This window comes from Catharus ustulatus, chromosome 2 (assembly GCF_009819885.2).
Source record: "Catharus ustulatus isolate bCatUst1 chromosome 2, bCatUst1.pri.v2, whole genome shotgun sequence".
In the NCBI taxonomy this organism is placed as follows: domain Eukaryota; kingdom Metazoa; phylum Chordata; class Aves; order Passeriformes; family Turdidae; genus Catharus; species Catharus ustulatus.
This window is the reverse complement of record NC_046222.1, coordinates 56,447,750-56,467,110: the sequence shown is the minus strand read 5'-3', so window position 1 is coordinate 56,467,110 and position 19,361 is coordinate 56,447,750. Positions and strand designations below refer to the sequence as shown.

The 19,361-nt window shown below is 41.1% G+C and overlaps 1 protein-coding gene across 1 annotated transcript in view; it reads right to left on the bottom strand.

Annotated features, from left to right (window-relative positions):
* Nucleotides 1–6,813: 6,813 nt before the first annotated feature.
* Nucleotides 6,814–19,361, bottom strand: part of FREM2 (FRAS1 related extracellular matrix 2) — a 122,098-nt gene continuing 109,550 nt past the window's right edge. Inside the window, exons 18-24 of the mRNA XM_033053389.1 lie at nucleotides 19,002–19,106; nucleotides 17,720–17,847; nucleotides 17,507–17,641; nucleotides 13,082–13,208; nucleotides 12,703–12,890; nucleotides 11,003–11,149; nucleotides 6,814–9,335 (exon numbers count right to left, since the gene is read on the bottom strand). Coding sequence (XP_032909280.1) covers nucleotides 8,823–9,335; nucleotides 11,003–11,149; nucleotides 12,703–12,890; nucleotides 13,082–13,208; nucleotides 17,507–17,641; nucleotides 17,720–17,847; nucleotides 19,002–19,106 — 1,343 coding nt within the window. The 3' untranslated portion in view covers nucleotides 6,814–8,822. The remainder of the gene's footprint in view (nucleotides 9,336–11,002; nucleotides 11,150–12,702; nucleotides 12,891–13,081; nucleotides 13,209–17,506; nucleotides 17,642–17,719; nucleotides 17,848–19,001; nucleotides 19,107–19,361) is intronic.

Below are 19,361 nucleotides of genomic sequence, written 5' to 3'. Positions count from 1 at the left end.
AAGTGGCCTCTCCTGCCCCAGCCAAGGGTGCCAGGAGCCACCAAGGAGCTGAGGTTCACATCTCGTGGGAATAAAGCAGCACTTGTGTTTCCCCTTTGAGAAATCTTGGACAGCGTCTGACAGCAGAGAGCCCTTCTTTGTTCAGCAGCCAAATGCCCTCATTCCCTGGGCAGTTGATTTGCTTTTAACTTCATACCTCCAGCAGGATGAAAAAGACTCCCTTGGAATGTCTGGGGACCAGGGAGAGGGGTCTCAGGTGGCCCAGAGGCTGGCAGCATCCCCTGCCACAGGCCACTGGAGACACATGTTCACTATGGGAGCCTGCAGCATTCCCCCTCTTTGGGAGCACTTCCAGCTACTCTGCTAATGAGGGACCAAAGCCAGCTCACAGCAGGGACAGAAGGGGAGCCCAGAGCCCACAGCTCAGGAGATGGGCACAAGGAAAAGTTGCTGCCATGTCTTATATGTTTCCTGCCCTACACTGCAGGTTCTTGGGATGTGGAAATTCTGGTGCTGCAGCATCTTGATATAAAGTAAATAGAGGATGCACGGACTTTGGAAAACTCCTGTCATTTAACTTCTCTTTTTCTCGATGCATTTACTTGCTGATCTCCAAACATGAGATATTTTGAAGGAATGGTTGTGCTTCTCCTTGGCATCCTGCAGCAGAGCCTGAGAAACTCGAGAGCTGGGGGTATGGATTGCAGCTGCTGGACCCAGCTACAACTGCTGGTCCCCATCAGGGACACAGTCCAGAATGCCACCTGTTTGCTTGTTTTGGACTACAGGAGAGTGTATCTAATTAGTCTCCCTGACCCCAAGGCTCTGGGAGGTGCGTTTTCAGGTTTTGACTGTGGGTCTGCTGCTGTGATTCCTTCCAGGCAAATACATCCTGAATTCTGCATCCCACCTTGTAACACCTCATCCTTGTGATCTTATCTGAGGAATTACTTATAAATATAAAAATTTGTATTATATAATACAAAAGTATAGATATACTCATAAAATGTTTACAATTTACATATATCAGTATCTATTACATACTATATAAAAGGCACAGATACTACTCTATGTTGTATGTGTATGTTTAAAACACATAAAATCTATATAAAAATGATATATTAATAAAAACGTATTATGTGTTTGTGTGCACACGTACAGATGTTGCAATAATGCTTTGAAAACAAACATTTTGCTAGAGAATAGAACTATCCAGAGAAGACTGGGGAAATGCATATTGCCACAGCTGACAGTCCCAGATGTGAACTACAGGCAATGCCAAAATGCTGCAAGAATTTTTTTTTTAATTTGCTGGCCTCACATTTACCATTCAAAGTGATGTTACGGATGTCAAATGCAGTTCCTGAGGAAACTGAAGTTTCCTGAGGAAGAAATATTTCCCTGGCACCTTCATTTTGACAGCCAAATTGGAAAGGAAAATCCAAGTAGCAGTGTACCAAGTCAAATAGCTTGGACAGAAGCTCTTATGGGTGGTCCTGTTCTGAGGGTAATGTTGCAGGGTAGAGAAGTCACCACAGCTGAGGAAAGAGTAATAAATAAGTGCCCCAACTGCTGCAGAAGGTGTGCACACAAACATTTTCAGTCTAATGTCTGATAACAGAATGTGAACTTCTCAGAAAATCTGACTAAATGCCCAACTAACTCAAGAAAAACCCCTCAGCTAGAGAAAGCTTTGAACCGCTCACATGTAGCCCGGTTGCATAAAAGCAAGGAGAGGGTTCTGCCTCTGATATCCATCTTTTTTGAGGTGCTAGCCAGGCTAATAACAATTAAGTTAGCAACCAAACAGCTTCAGGCATGCACCCCTCTGGGTTCGCTCCTGCAGCTGGGTTAAGTCTCAGTGCACAGCATGCTGTGTTGAGAATGACTGCTGACAAACCAAGCTTTTCCCATAACCAACAACAGCATGTAGACCCTTAATCAGTAGGAAGATTTGTACTTCTTTCTTGCACTTGTGTTCAGAAAATCTTAGGTGTCTGTGACCAACATGATACTGTCCATAAAGGGGCTTTGTTCAGACCTTGCTACTAAACTTCACCTGAGTTAGGATCTGAGAGGAGCTATTTCTTTTAAAGAATTAGGTATTTATGTTTCTTGCCACAATCAGTCTGGTGCCATTAGAAACATAAGGAAAAAATACATCAGTGAAAAGAGATACTTGAAAGTCAAAGAAATATTATTTTAACCTTTTGGTACAAACAGCTGAGAATAAAGGGAGCATGTTTATAAGGTAAATAAATCATCAACAGTATCTTTTACCTTGGCCCCCAAGTTCCTCCCTCCAGATGCTTTACCTCATTCTGCTGAGATCATATGCCTTCACAGGATATGCACCAGGAAAAGGCTATTGGATCCTGCTACCATTTCATGCAGTCCTCAGCAGGAGGTTTAGGCAGATGTAAGACACAGGTAAACCAGCTGTTGGAGGCCTAGGGTGCTGAAAAATGAAAACTTTCATTCCTCTTTTACTCCAAGAAAAACAAAGTCAGTAAGGCACATTATGGTATTTGTACTTTAAATTACCAATTCCAAGTCTGGGGCTGGTGGCTCTTTGTGCAACTGTTAGGGCCTTAGAGTGGCTCTTCTGGCTCAGTTCATCTGCCTCTGGCAGTGCCCAGGAGTGGAGGTGTAGGAAAGAGAAGATGAATAGCTTGATCTTTCTCCTGAATCCTACTGGCTTTTCCTAGTCCAGGCTTTCTGAACCAGCTGTTGATACAAAACAGCAGATTGCAATTTTTTCTCTCCAAGGCTGAAGAGTAGAAGAGAGTTTTATCTATTTAATCTCTCCTCATCGTGAAGGAGATTCCTTACCTTACCTTAGTTCCATTGTATGTCCTTCTTTTTTTTTTTTTTTTTTGTGGGGGGGTGGTGGTGGAGGGGGGAGGGAGGGAATGAAGGTGGGACAAAAGCAGAAAGTACTATATTATCAAAGTGGAGGTACAACACACACTTATCCAGACACCCTCCTCTTGCCTTCCATGCTAAGAAGTTTTGCTACAAATGTGGTCAAAAAGACACTGGAGATGACACTTGTTACCCATGATCTTCCAGTTGCACTGGCTTAACCTGAGCACTTTTACTTGGACAGCTACAGATTTATGCTCTACATGTAAACTTACACCAGGAGAACTCATATCATGAAACTGCAGGTAACAGGTGGTAAGAGGAATCCCGCACATGCTGGAGTATTGGCCAGGAAATGAAACAAGATGTATCCTTTAAGAATCTTACAGTTGTTTGCATCAGTTTCAGTGGAAGTCAGTGGCTACTTACCAAAGCAAAGTGGTGCAAGGTCAATTCAGAATTAATTTCCTCTTGAGGTAAATAACAATCCCCCCAAACTCAAACAGGCAACCTTGAGAGTAATTTACTGAACAGCTTTCAAATCTACAGCACTCTATGGGATGAGCTGAATTCCTTCAAGGTAACAGCTGAGTCATTCTTTCACAAGACAGTGAGGATGCATTAAAAAACCCCTGACATACAGATGTGCTGAAATGAGACTGTGCTTGGGCTTTGAAATGAAAGTCATCCAGGAACTGTTGAGACATGCTTGAAACACCTGAGGAGTACCAAAATTCTTACACTAAGTGCCAAAATGAGTGTGATCACGGATGTTTGTGGACATTACTTGATTGCTGCAGATGATCTTGGTGTGGGAAATTAACGCCCTTTGATTTATTGATAATGCCATACTTCTGGGACCAGACTCTATTCGTATTGGAGCAGGACAGGAACTATTTCAGTCTGATTTTCCCTGGCAGAAATCACAACCCAGAGCTCACAGATATGACACAGAGCTTCCCAGCTCAGACTAAGTAACTGCTGAGCATGATCCACGTGAGCAAGTTTAGGTAGCAGAAGGGAATACACGTAGCAAATCAGGAATCATTGCCTGCAGGCTTATCCTTCCTTATTGCAAGGTAAGTCGATAAGTATATTGTCACTCGTGTAACTAGCCATGAAATATGGCCTTTCTGACAGTGAAGGAGGTAAGTGATTGCTTAAATTCACACAGAAGTCAGAGGTCAGTGCTTACAAAGGGTGGATGAGAAGGGGAAAGTTCAGAGCGGCTTTTTCTTTCTGCATCATAGTTCTTTGCATGGGTCTACGTCTATCAGTGATACATTTACCAATAGGAAAAAAAAATCTGATGAGCTGGAACAAGAAACAACACCAGCCCTACAACGGAACAAGGGAATTGCTCCCTGCAGAGTCACTTTCTCTTGTCAGTGAGATGAGTAAAATAAAGCCTCCCTGCAGGACACAGGAACACGGCAATCCAGCCTACTTGCAAGTTTCTAGAGATTTCTGATATTCTGGAACTGAAAGAGAGATCCCTCTCTGAGTCATGAATGCAACCACAAAGATTAAAAAACAACCCCTGTGCTGAACCCTTCTCGACCAGAAAATAATCAATTGAGGAACAAAGCAGTGAGATTTAACTGCAAACACAGGAACTTTGTGTTCCTCTATGGGTGTGACAAATTAAGTTTTTCTTAACACTGCATTACTGACCTCTCTCCAGAGCATGATAATCATACACAAACTTTAGATCTGTAACCAAACAGAAGTAGTTTTATTTTTTCCTGATACAAATGCCAAATATCACAGCCATAGACATCAGCAAAAAGTTCTTCCAAATAAATATGACAGCTTGATAACAAATTTAAACACTGTACTTATTGTATAAATGGTTAACAAATGGTATTATTGCTAGCAGAATAAGCATCTCCAGGGAAAAGAGTATTGAATACATAATCAGGAAATAGATTAAATATATATATATAAAATATACTCAGTTTATTGCTTGGATAGATAAATATTAAAATATTTGTGCACATCACTGGGAACGAGGCACTTATTCAGGTTAGTATAAACAAGGCCACTTATTAAGTAAAAGGAAAAATGTTAATAAGCCTCCAAAACATCTTGCTGAAATCTGAAACCTTGAAGCCATAATGAAAAAAAAAAAAAAAAAAAGCATGCTGTTTACAAATGTATTAATAGTTCACTGAATTGTAAAAAATCCAATTTCTTAAGAATGGGACAAATCCAGGATGCTTTACTGAAAACATAGGGATTTTTTTCCCAAGGAAGAGGACTTTGGTATCTGACTCACGAATCTTACTCATGCTTGTCCAACTTTTCAGTGTTTGCTTTGTCCTTTTCTTTGTTATCACCATTTTGCACAATTATTTTATATATTGTTACAAAAAAATAGTCTGATTACCCCCATCAACCTAAACATTTCACAAAGTTTTAATCAGACATTGTTGAAAGCAGTGATCAAGTTGTTTACTGGGCTAAATATTTGGCTTGTAGAACACATGGGTTTCGATATGATTTTATAAAAACAAGCAATAATTAAAAAAAGATTTTGCCTGCAAGCACCTTTAATGATATTTTGGTCTGGTAAAATTCAAAAGCAGAAAAATAGCTCTACAGATAAACTCCTGATTTCTGTATTTTATATATATATTTTAAAAAAAGATCATCTCTGCTTATACAAAACAGGCATTTCATAAATATTAAAATGTTCTATTATTTACATGTGTCCCATTCTACTGTAGAATCATTGACTGCTATTATGCAAACATGCAGGTTCTAGGAGAGAAATTCTGTTTTTCTCATAGTGATGTCACACACAGGCAAATTTGATCTTAGTGTACATTTGCAACTTAGTGATGAACTTACTGAAAATAAAAAATATCTTTGGGTTAAGTCTTTGATCAATCTTGCACACATAATACATGGATCACAAAGCCACAGACTTCATTACAAGAGCAAATTGATGTCAGGTGACTGGGGGAAAGGTCTAAAGCATTGGGCATGGCTTATGGATAACTGTTTCAGGCTAGAACTCAGATTAATTAAAATAAAAGATGACTGCAAGAGTTTAGTAACGGAGTGTGACCCTTTGGATGCTTCAAACATCCTTCAATTAAGCTGACTAATCACCATCTTCAGAAAACCTAGGAAAGGTAGGACAGATTCTGACCAGATTAATTTTGTGTAAAGCTGATGAAATCCTATTAAATGAGTGAAATCATAACAACACAAATCCAGAGCGAGATACCAGCACAAGTCTCTCTATGGGCATATTCTCACTGTACCATGAATGACAGCACAGATACTCCTAGGCTAGTAAAGCTTAATGTTCCTGGGTCTTTATGGCTCACAGGACAACTCTGCAGAATTACTAGGTCAGGTCTACCTGTGTTGACTGACTCCCACAACCAGGATGGGGAGCCTTTTGGTCGGATTTTTGTTTGTTTTTTTTTTTAGTTCAGAGGCAGAATTGTGTGCTTACAGGCTACTTTCAAATTGAATCCTGCTCTGCTAACTGATCTCTGCCACATGATCCCCAGAACACCAAATGCCAAAGTGTATTGGGGACTGCCTGTACACACTTCCACAAGATGGTAAAGATGGAAGGGAAGAGACATTTTAGCAAGGTCTTAACACCTTAATTGAGATTTTATATAGTCCAACCTTATTTAGCACTCCATTGATTCCAGTGCTGCTTGACAATGGGATCAAGTACACCTACAGCAGGTTTGCAGATGACAGCCAGGTGTGGTGTGGTGTGGTGTGGTGTGGTGTGGTGTGGTGTGGTGTGGCGTGGCGTGGCGTGGTGTGGTGTGGTGGACATACCAAAAAGGAAGGGGAATCTGGGCAGGCTTGAGAAGTGAGCCCAAGCAAACCTCAAGAAGTTCAACAAGGCCAAGTGCAAGGTCCTGCACCTGACTCAGGGCAATCCCAAGCACAAATACAGGCTGGGCAGAGAATGGATTAGGAGCAGCCCTGCTGAGAAGGACTTGGGAGTGCTGGTGGATGAGAGGCTGGATGTGACATGGCAATGTGCACTCCCAGGCCCAAAAGCCAAACATGTCTTGGGCTGCACCCAAAGCAGTGTGCCCAGCAGGATAAGGGAGTTGGTTCTGCACATCTGCTCTTGTGAGACACCACCTGGAGTGCTGCATCCAGCACAGAAAGGACACAGACCTGATGGGGCGAGTCCAAAGGACTGCCACAACAATGATCAGAGGGCTCTGGCAATTGTCCTATGGAGACAGGCTAAGAGAGTTGAGGTTGTTTAGTGTGGCCAAGAGAAGCTCTGGGGAGACTTTTGAGCACCTTCCAGTATGCTAAGAGGGCTTATAAGAGAGCTGTGGAGGGGATTTTCACAAGGGATGTAGCAATAGGACAAGGAGTAACAACTTCACTCTGAAAGAGGGTAGGTTTACATATTAGGAGGAAATTTACTATGAGGATGGTGAGACACTGGCACAGGTTGCCCAGGGAAGTTCTGGATGCCTCATGCCTGGAAGTGTTCAAGGTCAGGTTGGATGGAGCTTTGAGTAACCTGGTGTGGTGAAAGCTCTCCCTGCCTATGGCCGTGGGGTTGGACCTAGATGATCCTGAGGGTCCCTTCTGAGTCAGGCCATTCCATCATTGTACGACTTAAAGGACTTACTTAAAATGGTAGTGTGACAAAAGGAACAGTTTTCTGAAGGTTACACAGCTTTCATAGCCAAGGATTTGACAGAGACAGAACAGGTCCTGTTTGGATAAAAACATCTTTGGGACAGAACAGGTCATGTGTGGATAGAAAACTGACACAGGACATGGTTGATCCAAACTTGTCATGTTACCTAAATCAAGAATGCTGATAGAAAATTCGAATTACTCTTGCAGAAGTAGTCACTTGATAAAAAATGCCCAACAATGACTCAGCATGTTTGTCAAAATTTGCTATGATTATACAGCAATAAATACTACTTGATTCAATCAAATGTTATTTTTTTCTTCTCTTTTTGTTATTTAGTATGACAACTAACTATGCTGGATTCAATATCATGATTCCTAGGCTCAGTTCAGCAGAACCTTGTCCTCTTCATTTTAAATCTAACTATTGTCTTCTCTAGGTACTGAAATACTAATGATTGCATTCATCAGCAGTGGACTAAGAGATAAAATTTACCTTACAACACTTTCATGACCCATTGCGAACTTAAGAGGACATAAGCTTCCAGTTTCAGAGAAAACCAAAATTTTTTTCTGGATTTGTGGTATTCTTTGGCTTTATATAAACATAAAAAAAAAAAAATCTCAGATTAAATAGATTAATTGGAATTTTCAGGAAAGAGTATGTGTTGGATCCTGTGACATGCAACTGTTTATAATACTATGCTGTATAATCTAGCTGTTTTTTGAAAAGTTCAGTTACATATAAGTAAAAAAAAATAAATCATTGGTACAGATTAAGTAAAGTCAAAAACTTACATTATCGAGGATCCATGCCTAAGGCATTCCATCACTGTTCAAACTATTTGTAGACATTGAGTTCTTTGTGAGAAACAGTACAAAATTTTACTGAAGAGTGTGAGGATCCCTCCTCTCAAGTATTAAGTGTTTCTGAAGAAAGAGATCTCCTCTCTTATTGCAAACAGGATATATAGCACCTTTGTTCAGCTTCTTTTATTTTTTTTGAAATGTCAGAAAATACAAAACCACAACAATAACCTCTCCCTTACAATGCAGTCCCTTGAATCGCTGCCTAAATTCAGTGCATGGTATAGGGACATCAGCATTTCCTTTCGTGCAAAGTGGGAGGTTTGGTTCAGCGTCTTCTGTTGTTGATAATGGCAGTAAGAGCTCAGGATAACAAATTTCAAGTACACCTAGAAACACAGGAACTCCTCATGAGTCACCATTACCTGCTTCTAAAAATGTGCAGTTCAAGAGTTTTTTTGAGGCACTCTGGGTTCTCTGGCTTGAATACTATGGTCTTGGAATCAAACCTCTGAGCTGTCATTGCTGTAATTATGTGGTAGCATCATCGGTTCATTGCTGCCTGACTCGTTAGTGCTTTCCTTCTTGTCAGAACTTCGTTTCCATTTTAGCAGCAAAATGATAATTGCAATTAAGCAGATGGCAAGGAAAATGGCAGCAGCTCCACCAATGATTGTGACTATGCTGATTCCTGCACTTTGGCTATTCAGCTCCCTGGGGAGAACACCATTGAGTGCAATCTCCCTTTGAGGCACCTGTTTCTTGCTGGTGCGATCCAGGGCTATGTGCTGTATGTTCGTTCCTCGGTTCTTCTCTGCTCCAATGTCTCTTGCAAGTTCTGGGGCCTGCTCAACTCCTCTCTTCTGCCTTCTCTGTGGGAATGCTCCTGGGCTCCCAGCACTGAGGAGCGAGTGGTACTGGTGCTCCACGCTCCTTTTGCCGATTCCACGATTAGTGTTCTCCTTGGAACGCACAGTGTAGATTGTATGGACATACCACTCTCTACCCAAAGACACCTGGAAAGAAACATTTTTTTGTATTTAAACATAACACATAGTAAATCTGAGCAGTGCTAAATGCAGAGGAAATCAGTCTCTGTTCTGAACTGAATGCCTGGACAAGCACTTTCAAAATCATGCATGGATAATTCCTATGTGCCACTGTGCACCTGAAGAGTTGTATTTTCTGCCAAAATTTTCAGAGGGTTTAATCTCCACTCCTCTCCACAATCAGACTCTGTGGCTACCAAGTGCAGATGAAGAAGGCTATGGCCTTGGCATGGTTTTGGTACTATTAGTACCAGATGCCATACAAAGTGTCTGTAGTTGTCAATGGACCACAGAAAAGGACATTCCAAGCCCAGCATACCAAATGATTAGGCCCTGGCTCTAATTCCATCTAAACATAAGACAGCAATTTTTTACTGTAAGGATGGTAGAACATTGGAACAGGGAGCCTGTGGAGCCTCCTTCCACAGAGATGTTCAAAAGACAACTAACTGGTCATGGTCTGGGGCAACCTGCTCTAGGTGCTTTGGGCAGGGTGCTGGAACAGTCCATTTCTACAGGTCCTTGAAAACTTCCTCCACTCTGGGCAGTGTGGGCCCCTGCAATCTGTGTGAGATGATACTACCTTCCTTCAATTTCTCTCATCTTCCCTGGATACACAGCAGATTTGGCTTCCACAAGGTCCAGTAGGCTTGTCTGAATACTGTCTTAAAGCTACTGCCTGCTAATTTGAACAGTTGCAGACCAGTTTTGTTATTTTGAGAAATAACACATTTTGTATTTTACTTGTTTTTCCTAGTATTTTTCAGGATATACTTTTGTTTCTTCATATTCTCATTTTTTTTGGAAAGAAAGAGGACCAAAGATCATGGCATTGGAATCCATAGAAATGGATTCTTCACATAAAAATGAGACTTCATTTTCCCGGGGCCAGATTTGAAACTCTTTATACTTTTAAGTAGGCCTTTTTAAATACTGTACTGCTTACAATGGGACCTTTAATATTGAAGTGGCCAGGAGTAGAATCAAAGTCTCCTCCTTTTTCCTAGTAATTTATACACTTGAGCTGTGCATACAGTTTTGCAAATACTAGAGACAAATAGTGAAGAGAGAACTTTTTGGCTGAGTTATATAGATCAAAGGGCTGAGTGCACACAGCTGAAGGATTATATATAATTAAGAAGTAGTTGCACCCTTTAGTTGTCAGCTTTTAGACTTTCCTTTCCAGTGCTTCATACTGTGCAAATTTGCAAGGAAAGAATTGTACAGAAAATGCTGAGTATCAACTTGATTTTGATGAAGTTCACTATAAATGTTTACGATGTTTAATTTTTTACCCCTGACAAGTGAGATGAGAAGCAAGAAAACAATGCTGTGCCACAAGAATCTTACTAACTTCATAAAAGAAATGTACAAGAACAATTTGCATAACGTCTGTTTAGCCTGTGGAATTATACAAGAGGAAAGCTAGATAATCCTTGCAGAAACACTTAAATAAGTGTTGGAGATTTTATATCTAGAAGTTTCTAAGCATTTATAATTGTGTTTAACTGTCACTGGAATCAGACCAAATCTTTCTGTTGGTCTCATTTTGACTGACAATTAACAACAATACACTTGTGCAAGTGTTTCCTCCTTGGTTCAGTATTCTTGCTAATAAGCCTCAGAAACCATACCTGAAACAGAGGAGTTGAGTCAACTTTAAATCCATCAGAGCCTGGCTGTTTAACTAGTGCAATTGCTTCAGGATCATCTATTGCAAGTTTTGCATTAAAAAGTACACTTCCAAAGCTTGTGGCTTGTGTCTCTGGTTGAGCTTTGTCCTGCATGGAGGGGAAAAATGTTTATAAAACATAGATTTATTTCTTTGAGGAAAAACAGTGTTAGTATTTACTTGCAATGTATAAATTATGTAGTTTAAACATGCTATTTTATGCAATCTAGGGAAACAGTACTACAAGAGAAATGTCATGAGAAGCAGTTGTGGTCCCATCTGATGTGTACTAACTGTTATTTAATCTCTTGCCTTTCTGGAAAAAGGGAAAAACACTAGAGAACAAGCATAGTCACACTTCTTAAAAAAAAAAATCATAAATGTGGTGTGAAATGAAAGTAAGAAGCCTACTTCCCAATCTAAAGAGGCTACTTTTCATTTCATTAAGAGATAGTCACATAAATTTGTTTAGCTTATTATATAACCATCTTACTTAAAGTTAACTCTAAAAGTTGGGCATCAGCTCTGTGGTTACTTGGGGTTACTCTATAGTTTTTTTCAGGATGGAAATTAGATCTTCCAAGCCAACTTCAGAGGTATTTCTTTTTCCCTATGGACTATAGAGGCAACCTGGATGACTAACTTTTCAGTATACCATAGATTTTGGGTAGCTAAACGTGAAACAAATTTCAATCCTTTCCTTGCATGTCTCCTAAAATTCTCTCTGTGGTCCTCGGATACAGACAATGCAGAGAAAAAGCCTATCTTGGGATTCTAACGTAGGTCAAACTCTTAATGAAGGCAGTTCCCTTCAGCTAACTTCAGGCAGTTCCCAAATAAAGAATAAAACCAGGAGGGAAAAAGGCAAGATACTGCCTCCATCAGTTCATGTTAGCCTGGAGTAAAAAATTTGGTACTGTAGAGACCATTTTAAAAAACAGTTCGGTTTTGGATAAAATACAAGTTAGAAAAAAATTTAAAATATATACAGTAATTTCACAACCATAAGGCGCACCGGACTATAAGGCACACCCCCGGGGAGTCGGCAAAATTCGCAACTTTGTAGATTGTATAAGGTGCACCGGACTATAGTGTGCACTTTCTTTTTGCAGTGAGGCTCCGCCCCCAGCTCCCCCAGCACAGTTGCTGGCCAAGGCCCCGCCTCAACCCGGCAGCCATTGGCCCCCAGGCCTGCCTGTACCCGGCAGGAGGGGTGCCACGGGCCCCCAGGCACGCCTGTACCCGGCGGAGCTGGGGCATGCCTGACGTTGCTCCGTGCCGCCTCACTGGGGCTGGGCTGTGGCCACCACCCCTCCGTGCCACCTGTCCAGGGCCGGGCTGCGGCCGCCGCCCCTCCGTGCCCCCTCCACGGGGCTGGGGCATGCCTGTGGGGGGGTCGCCCTGCCTGCACAGGGCTGGGGCATGCCCCCTGCCACTCCACCCCGCCTCCACGTGGCAGCCATGGCCCTGCCGGCTCCCGCCGCGACTCGCAGCTCTCACTTCCAGGTTTGCAAATTTCTGAACTTTGTCCATCATATAAGGCGCACTGGACTATAAGGTGCACTTCCGGGGTCGGGGGGGGGGGGAAATTTTAGTCAAAAGGGTGTGCCTTATAGTCGTGAAATTACTGTATATGCATCCTCCCATAATTAGAACACTTACCACAATCTTAAACCTGTACAGAAGGGATGGAGAATCAGCAAGGCACCCATATTCAGTGTTGGATGGATTATATTTGGGTACATATCCATCAGCTCCTGTGCACAGGAAAACCTTCTCGATGCTACAGTAGAAGGAATCACCCAAATTCTGCACTGGATCCACCATCACCCGACCATATATGACATCACCTGTGAACAGTGCATACAGTTCACATCCAGTTAGACTGGAACATTTAGCACAGCTCTGAGGCTGAGCTAATAAAGCCTTGTCAAGAAGCTTAGTGCAACAAGCACAAGCCCTTACTCCTATCTTTGACAGCAACAGAATCCTGATAGTGTGGAATACAAAATAAATGTGCATGATCTGTGCAGAATTATACCTTCTGAGAAAGCAACGTCACTTTCTTGCCCAAAGCCCATTGAGCCATCAGACAGCCACAGAGTCTTTTTGGAGAGGAGGAACATCTGGGTGTTCAAGCTGAACTCCGCAGCCACTGGGTCACTGACCTAAAACCACAAAAGCATAAGGCTCTTCAACAAGAATTCTTAATGACAAAAACATAACATGGTCTTAAACTCTTAAAACAAAGCATGATCTTCTCCCAATGCACATTGCTTACCAGCTCTGCATACCTACATGCAATAATCCAGTTCAACAAAAAGATTTCCTGGTACTAAATGTATATTGCTACATATTTTATATGCAACCAACCTTTGGATTATCTGCCCCTGTGACAACTAATAGTATTCTAGGTCAGTTTCTTCTTACCACATTTTTCCAAATCCCAGCTAAGGATGTGTCCAGGGGAACTTATGTGTGGGGGGGTAACATGAGGAAAATTTGTCCCTCAAAAACTTGTCTCTGACTCACCACAGCCTGTTTTCACTACCCCATTTTCATTCTTACACACAAGTGCCACCTCTGCTTCTGAACCTCTGCCAATATTTGAAAGCACACATCACTGAGAATTTATTTGCAAATATCAATCCTTCTAATGTGCTGCAGGATATATCAGATCATGCACGTGAAAATGCACCAAACCATTTCAACATCTTTTAATGCTAGTATTTATTTTTATATATTTGACACACTTATCTATGGTTCTTCCTTGATTGCATGAAAAGTATAAAATTAATCAATACTATCAGTTTCATGGGACCATAAAACAAAAGACAGAAGGCAAACTATAAAGGGACATGGCATAATAAAAGTGAAATTATACAGTGGATAGGAGAACTGGGGGAGCCTAAAGCTCAAAAGGATGCAAGTACCTGAGGAAACTATGTGGAAGACACATATATCTGACAAGAAAAAGAAAAAAGAGGAAAGAACAAGAGGCTACAAAACAAATAAAAAAGCCAACATATATATGTATATTTATGCATATATATGTGTAAGTGTGTGGACAGGAAGGAAAGAAAACAACAAAGAAAACATTCTTGCTGGCTCATGGACAAAGGTCCATTTCACAATAGTCCCAAAACTATCAATGCAACAGGATCTGGCAAGAAGAATGTACAGCTCAAACCCTTTTATAAACGGAGTGTTACTCTTCAGAAAAAAAGCAGCCCTGCCATCACTGTCTTTCCAAAGGAAAAAAAAAGAAAAAAAAGAAAAAAAGAAAAAAATTCCATTCCCTTGGAATGCTTCTTCCTAAATGCCTGGAAACCAGGCCATTTCATTGTAGTTCCACAAATACTTGATTAGCACAACTATTTTCCAGCTCTGTTATTTATGACAGTAGTTTAAGTGTAATTATTGTCATGGGCATTTTAGACATTTTATATAAGAGTTCTTAAGGATGTGAGGACCTCCTGGGTAAGAAGAGTAACTCCCCATTTATTCTGCCTATTTGCCACCAACTCTGTCCATCAACTCTGCATATGGATGATGTGGGGACACTGCATATCACCCATGGGATCAAAGCCCATGTAATACTTGGTAATCCAAGGAACAGAGCACTCCTGAGATTGGTCCCTCCCAGGGCAACAAGTATCCTGAGTATGGAAGGGCTTCTGTCAGGAAATAGTCATGCACATTGAAAGAATGCAGATGCTGAGAGGATTGTGATAAAGCAAAGCTTGGAGGTTGAATACTGTTCATTTTCAGGGAATCCCAGAGTAAGACACTGGTAATACAATCCTCACTAGAGTTCCAGGCTACCTGCTTCACTCCTCAGGGGCCCAGAGAGAGAAAAAAATGAGATACACAGATATATATTAAAAAAGCAAATGTTGAACCAGTGGGGAAGCACCAAACAAATTTTCTTCTTGATTCTTAAAATGGTTCCTCACTTGTGACCAGTAAAAAAAATTATGGAGGAAATTAGAAGAAAAAGTTTCCAAGGAAATGAAAAGTCTCATATTAAAAAGCCCAAGAAGGTAATTCATTATGGGACCTGGAGCATTAGATTAAGAATTGGGGGACACAACTCTTGTCCTGCCTCATCATTCTAACATTAGACTTTGCAGTCCAAAGTAATTTTGGTCCAGTTGTAACACCTACACTCACTGATTTCAGGGAGTCATAGAGTGGTTTGGGTTGAAGGGCACATTTGAGGATCATCTCACCCAACCTCTCTGCCATGGTCAGAGAGTCCCACTAGACAAGGTTGCTCAGAGCCCCATCCAACTTGGCCTTGAACACTGTCAAGGATGGGGCATTCACAGCTTCTCTGGGTAACCTGGACCAGTGCCTCACCACCCTCATTGTAAAAAGTGTCTTCTTTTCATCCAATCTAAACATACCCTCTTTCAGTTGCCCCTTATCCTGTCACTGCAGCCCTTGGTAAAAAGTCTGTCTTTCTTACTAGCCCTGTTTACACATTGGAAGGCCACAATAAGGTCTCCTTAGCTCATTCCCTTCTTCAGAATGGACAACCCCAAATCTCTCAGTCTTTCTTCATAGGGGAGGTGTAGCAGCCCTTTGACCATTTTTCTGGTCCTCCTCTGACCCCCTCTAACATGTCCATGTCTTTCTAGCACTGTGCACAAGAGGACTGAATGCAGTGGGCCTGTGCAAGATCTTAGGTGTTCCCTAGTTTAAGGACTAGCATCCTTTACTCTGATCCTTCAGCATTTTGTTTGTTGTTTGTAAGAGTGCACACCAATGCTTATTCAGTTGAGCAGAATGACTAAAAAAATCTTAGAGGTAAAGTGATAGATACTGCCTACTGCATTTATGCTATTGTAAGGCTGCTTTTTGGGACATGCTTTTGGACATAGTGTTTCATCTGTGATCAGATGGAAAAATTACCATGGGCCACAGAAAGCCCAAGCCCCTTTTAATATGAGTATCTCAAGAAAAAGAGCTAGTCTTGGTTTGAAAATTGTTGGTGATGGGGGTTTAGCTGGCCACAGTCTATGACATTGTTGCAACATTGCACCCTGTTGAATTTTTAAATATTTTGAATTGATGTACCTGAAACTTCCATATACTGTATTATTAAAGCCTTACCTGATATAATAACCCCTACAGTGTCCATTTAGTTATCACAATGCAGTTCTAATTCTTAGCTTTTTCTTGTGGGTTACTTCCAGGTAAGAGCTAGGTTGCTTCCTAGGCTACTTTGCTCATTTTGCAATGATTTTTGCACATTTTTTGACCTTTCTTTGAAACATCTTATTGTTCATACTAGGAACAGGAACAAGCTGTGGTTTAGCACTGCTACGAATTGCTCTGGAGTCCCTAGAAGTAGATGAGAAATGCCAGACAAAGGCTGAAGTGCTGAACTAGTATAAATTCCCCTCACCCACTCCATTCAAACTTTTCCAAAATGTTGAAATGTGGTTAACTCTGAGAAGGCAGGTTTCACATCAGATCATGTATCATCTCTCTTCTTTGCCAGGACTTAATGCCCTATCAGTAATCATCTGTTCTCCCACAGGTGGCATAATGCCAAATGAAAGCATAAAGAGTGCATACATTTCCTTGTGTACTCTGGCTAAGACAACAGGAAAGTGATTGTGTACCCCTGACTGATATGGATTTATTCTGTAAGATGATTTAATAGCATAACCTATGTTACTAATGAGCATGAAACCACAGCCACACTGTTCCAGTATTAGCTGTACTGGCTCCAAATAACTGAAATGATATAACTTCCTCCTCACACATCTCAAGGTCACCCTAGCCCTTTTGATAACCTGGGAAGCTGGCAGTTTATATTCTCTTACCATTCCAACATGACCCCCAGGTTTTTTTTTAAACCAGTATTTTCTACAACAAAATCCATTTCTCCATAATTTTGTTCCCAGCTGCAGAGCTTCACAGCTGGGCTCTGTGAATGGTATGCTGTTTGCCTGTTTCCATATGTTTCCATATGATCCATATTGCTATGGACTGGATTTGTTTTGGTCACTTTTGTGAGTTTTAAAGCTAAGAATTTTACCAGTATTGCCTATCTACACCTCCCTACACCTACTACAATCACCGAAGGAAAGTCTACCTTAGGACTGAATGAATCTTCGTCTGGAGGTTCCACTTTTAATACCACAGACCTAACTTGGATTTTGTGTCAGATGAAAACCTTCTGATAATAGTTTTATATTTTCCTAATTACCTGATAAAACTATTTACTACAGTTACCAGACAAAAAAATAATTCCCAAATGCTACTCTTGCATCACAGAAACTCTCCCCTAAAACAATGGTTATTCAGCAGGAGAGGAGTACGTGCACTCCCAACAATTTAGGAATGCCTTGCTTATTAGCAAGAAATTCTGTTTCTATACTATTATTACAAGACCAACAACTGGGAATCAAATTGGAAAGGAAACATGACGAAGATGTCACTGGAATGGTACCTGCTGGAATCGGATGTCCAGGTCAAAAGTGATGGGCTCTCTAGGATTGCAGATCACTGGCAGTCTGTATTCCTGATGTGGGGCAGTGGTGCAGGCTATCAGCTTCACCGTGTACGTTCCAGAATAGTCTCGAACCTGGACACAGAGAGAGAGGCAGCTGTACCACCAACATCCCAACTAACAGGCTGGGCTTAGCGAGGGCTGAGGTTTTACCGCAAAGTCGGACACGAAGCTCCACTGCTGGACTGGCAGGTTGTAGGTGGGCTCACTTCGGATGAGGCTGAGGCTAAAGGTGAGGCCCGGGTGGTCAGCTGACATAACCATGGAAGTTAGAGGTGAAGCTAAAAACATGCCAAAGAGACAGATTTGTCACCTTTAGTGCTTCACTGCAAACTCTCAGAGCCTGAAAAACATTCCCAGTAATTCATAAACCACAACGAAATAGCTGATGTCAGTACCTTTACAGGGCACTGGATTTTATTAATTGAAACTAAAATCAGTTACAGACAGCTCAGCTGGGCCTCCCTGATTCTCGTTCAAGTGTCTATTCAGCAGCTGCTTTTGGGCTGCACAGTGAGAAATGTATGGAAAATAAATTTAAGAGACAGTCAGAACAGAGAGAGTGGAGCGGCAGAGATATATAATCCCTCCTGTTTTAAACTTGGAATGTCAGCCCAGGGAAACACACCATAATTTCTCTTAGTAACTGAATACCTTTGTCTCTGTCTGATAGGCAAAACCAAACCCATTAGAGGACAGCTTAGAAAAAGTAAAAGTACCATGAAGGAGTTTTATGGGTTAAAAAACCACCTGAGTTAAACTAGAAGAGATTTCCTATTTTTTTTCTCTTCTCACTGTTGTTCAGCAGATTTAATTTAGTTAGATATTCTTTTCCGTGGCTGGCATTCACCTCAGATTTATGTCTGTAGTCCGAGTCTTACACCTGTAATTATTCTGAATAAAGGCAGTGGGGTTTAAACAGATTAAATTGCAGGAACAGATCCTCAGAAATGACTAATTGAGTATCAGTGAGAGTGTTATAATAACAGAGTGATACAATGCCCACACAAGACTTTTACTTGCTGTCTGAAAAAGGTCTAAATATTCTGGAAAAGCTTCAAGTTAGAAAAGAAATTTTAATGTTAAGTTCCTAGGGCAAAATAAGTAAATAGTAATTATAACAATGGGGTTGAATACATATATCTATAGATCCCTAATGAGCACAATGGCTTAAATCTTCATCCTTCATAAATCAGGACCTTGATCAAGTAGAACTACTGGCCTGCCATCAGATTAATGTATATTTCAACAAGTTTAGCAACCTGAATACAGAAATCAACAAGTAAGAAATCTGAAATAGAGGAAAAATCTGTATCTGACGAGCATAATATAAAAAAGTCAGCTTTCAGAAGCAGAAATAGAAAAAAAAAATAGTACAAAATTTGGGAGGGGTGTCTTTATTTCTGTAGTACTGCTAAAGGGTCGTTTCACTTACCAGGATGGGACATAACAAACAGACCATGAAACCGGGCTTCAGTCTTGAAGTTGACAACCAAGCGCCCCTCTTCACTGATGCGCATGCTGGTCGGGAACAGGGAACCTGCCAGCAAAAACCAATTAGCAAGTGTGTTACACCTGCAGGTGACATAGAAATCACACTCCTGTGAAACACCAGACCCACTCTCATCTACCCTTGCCATGTCACATTTTTGGGGAGGCCCTCTGGTACTTTTTGGGTTGACTCCAGATTCTTCTCAAACAAGAATTTACACAGCAAGGCCTTGAGTTTTCAGGATGTGATGCAGCTTCCAAAGCATAGAGGGAACTGCCTTGCAAAGCCATGCTTTTACATGTT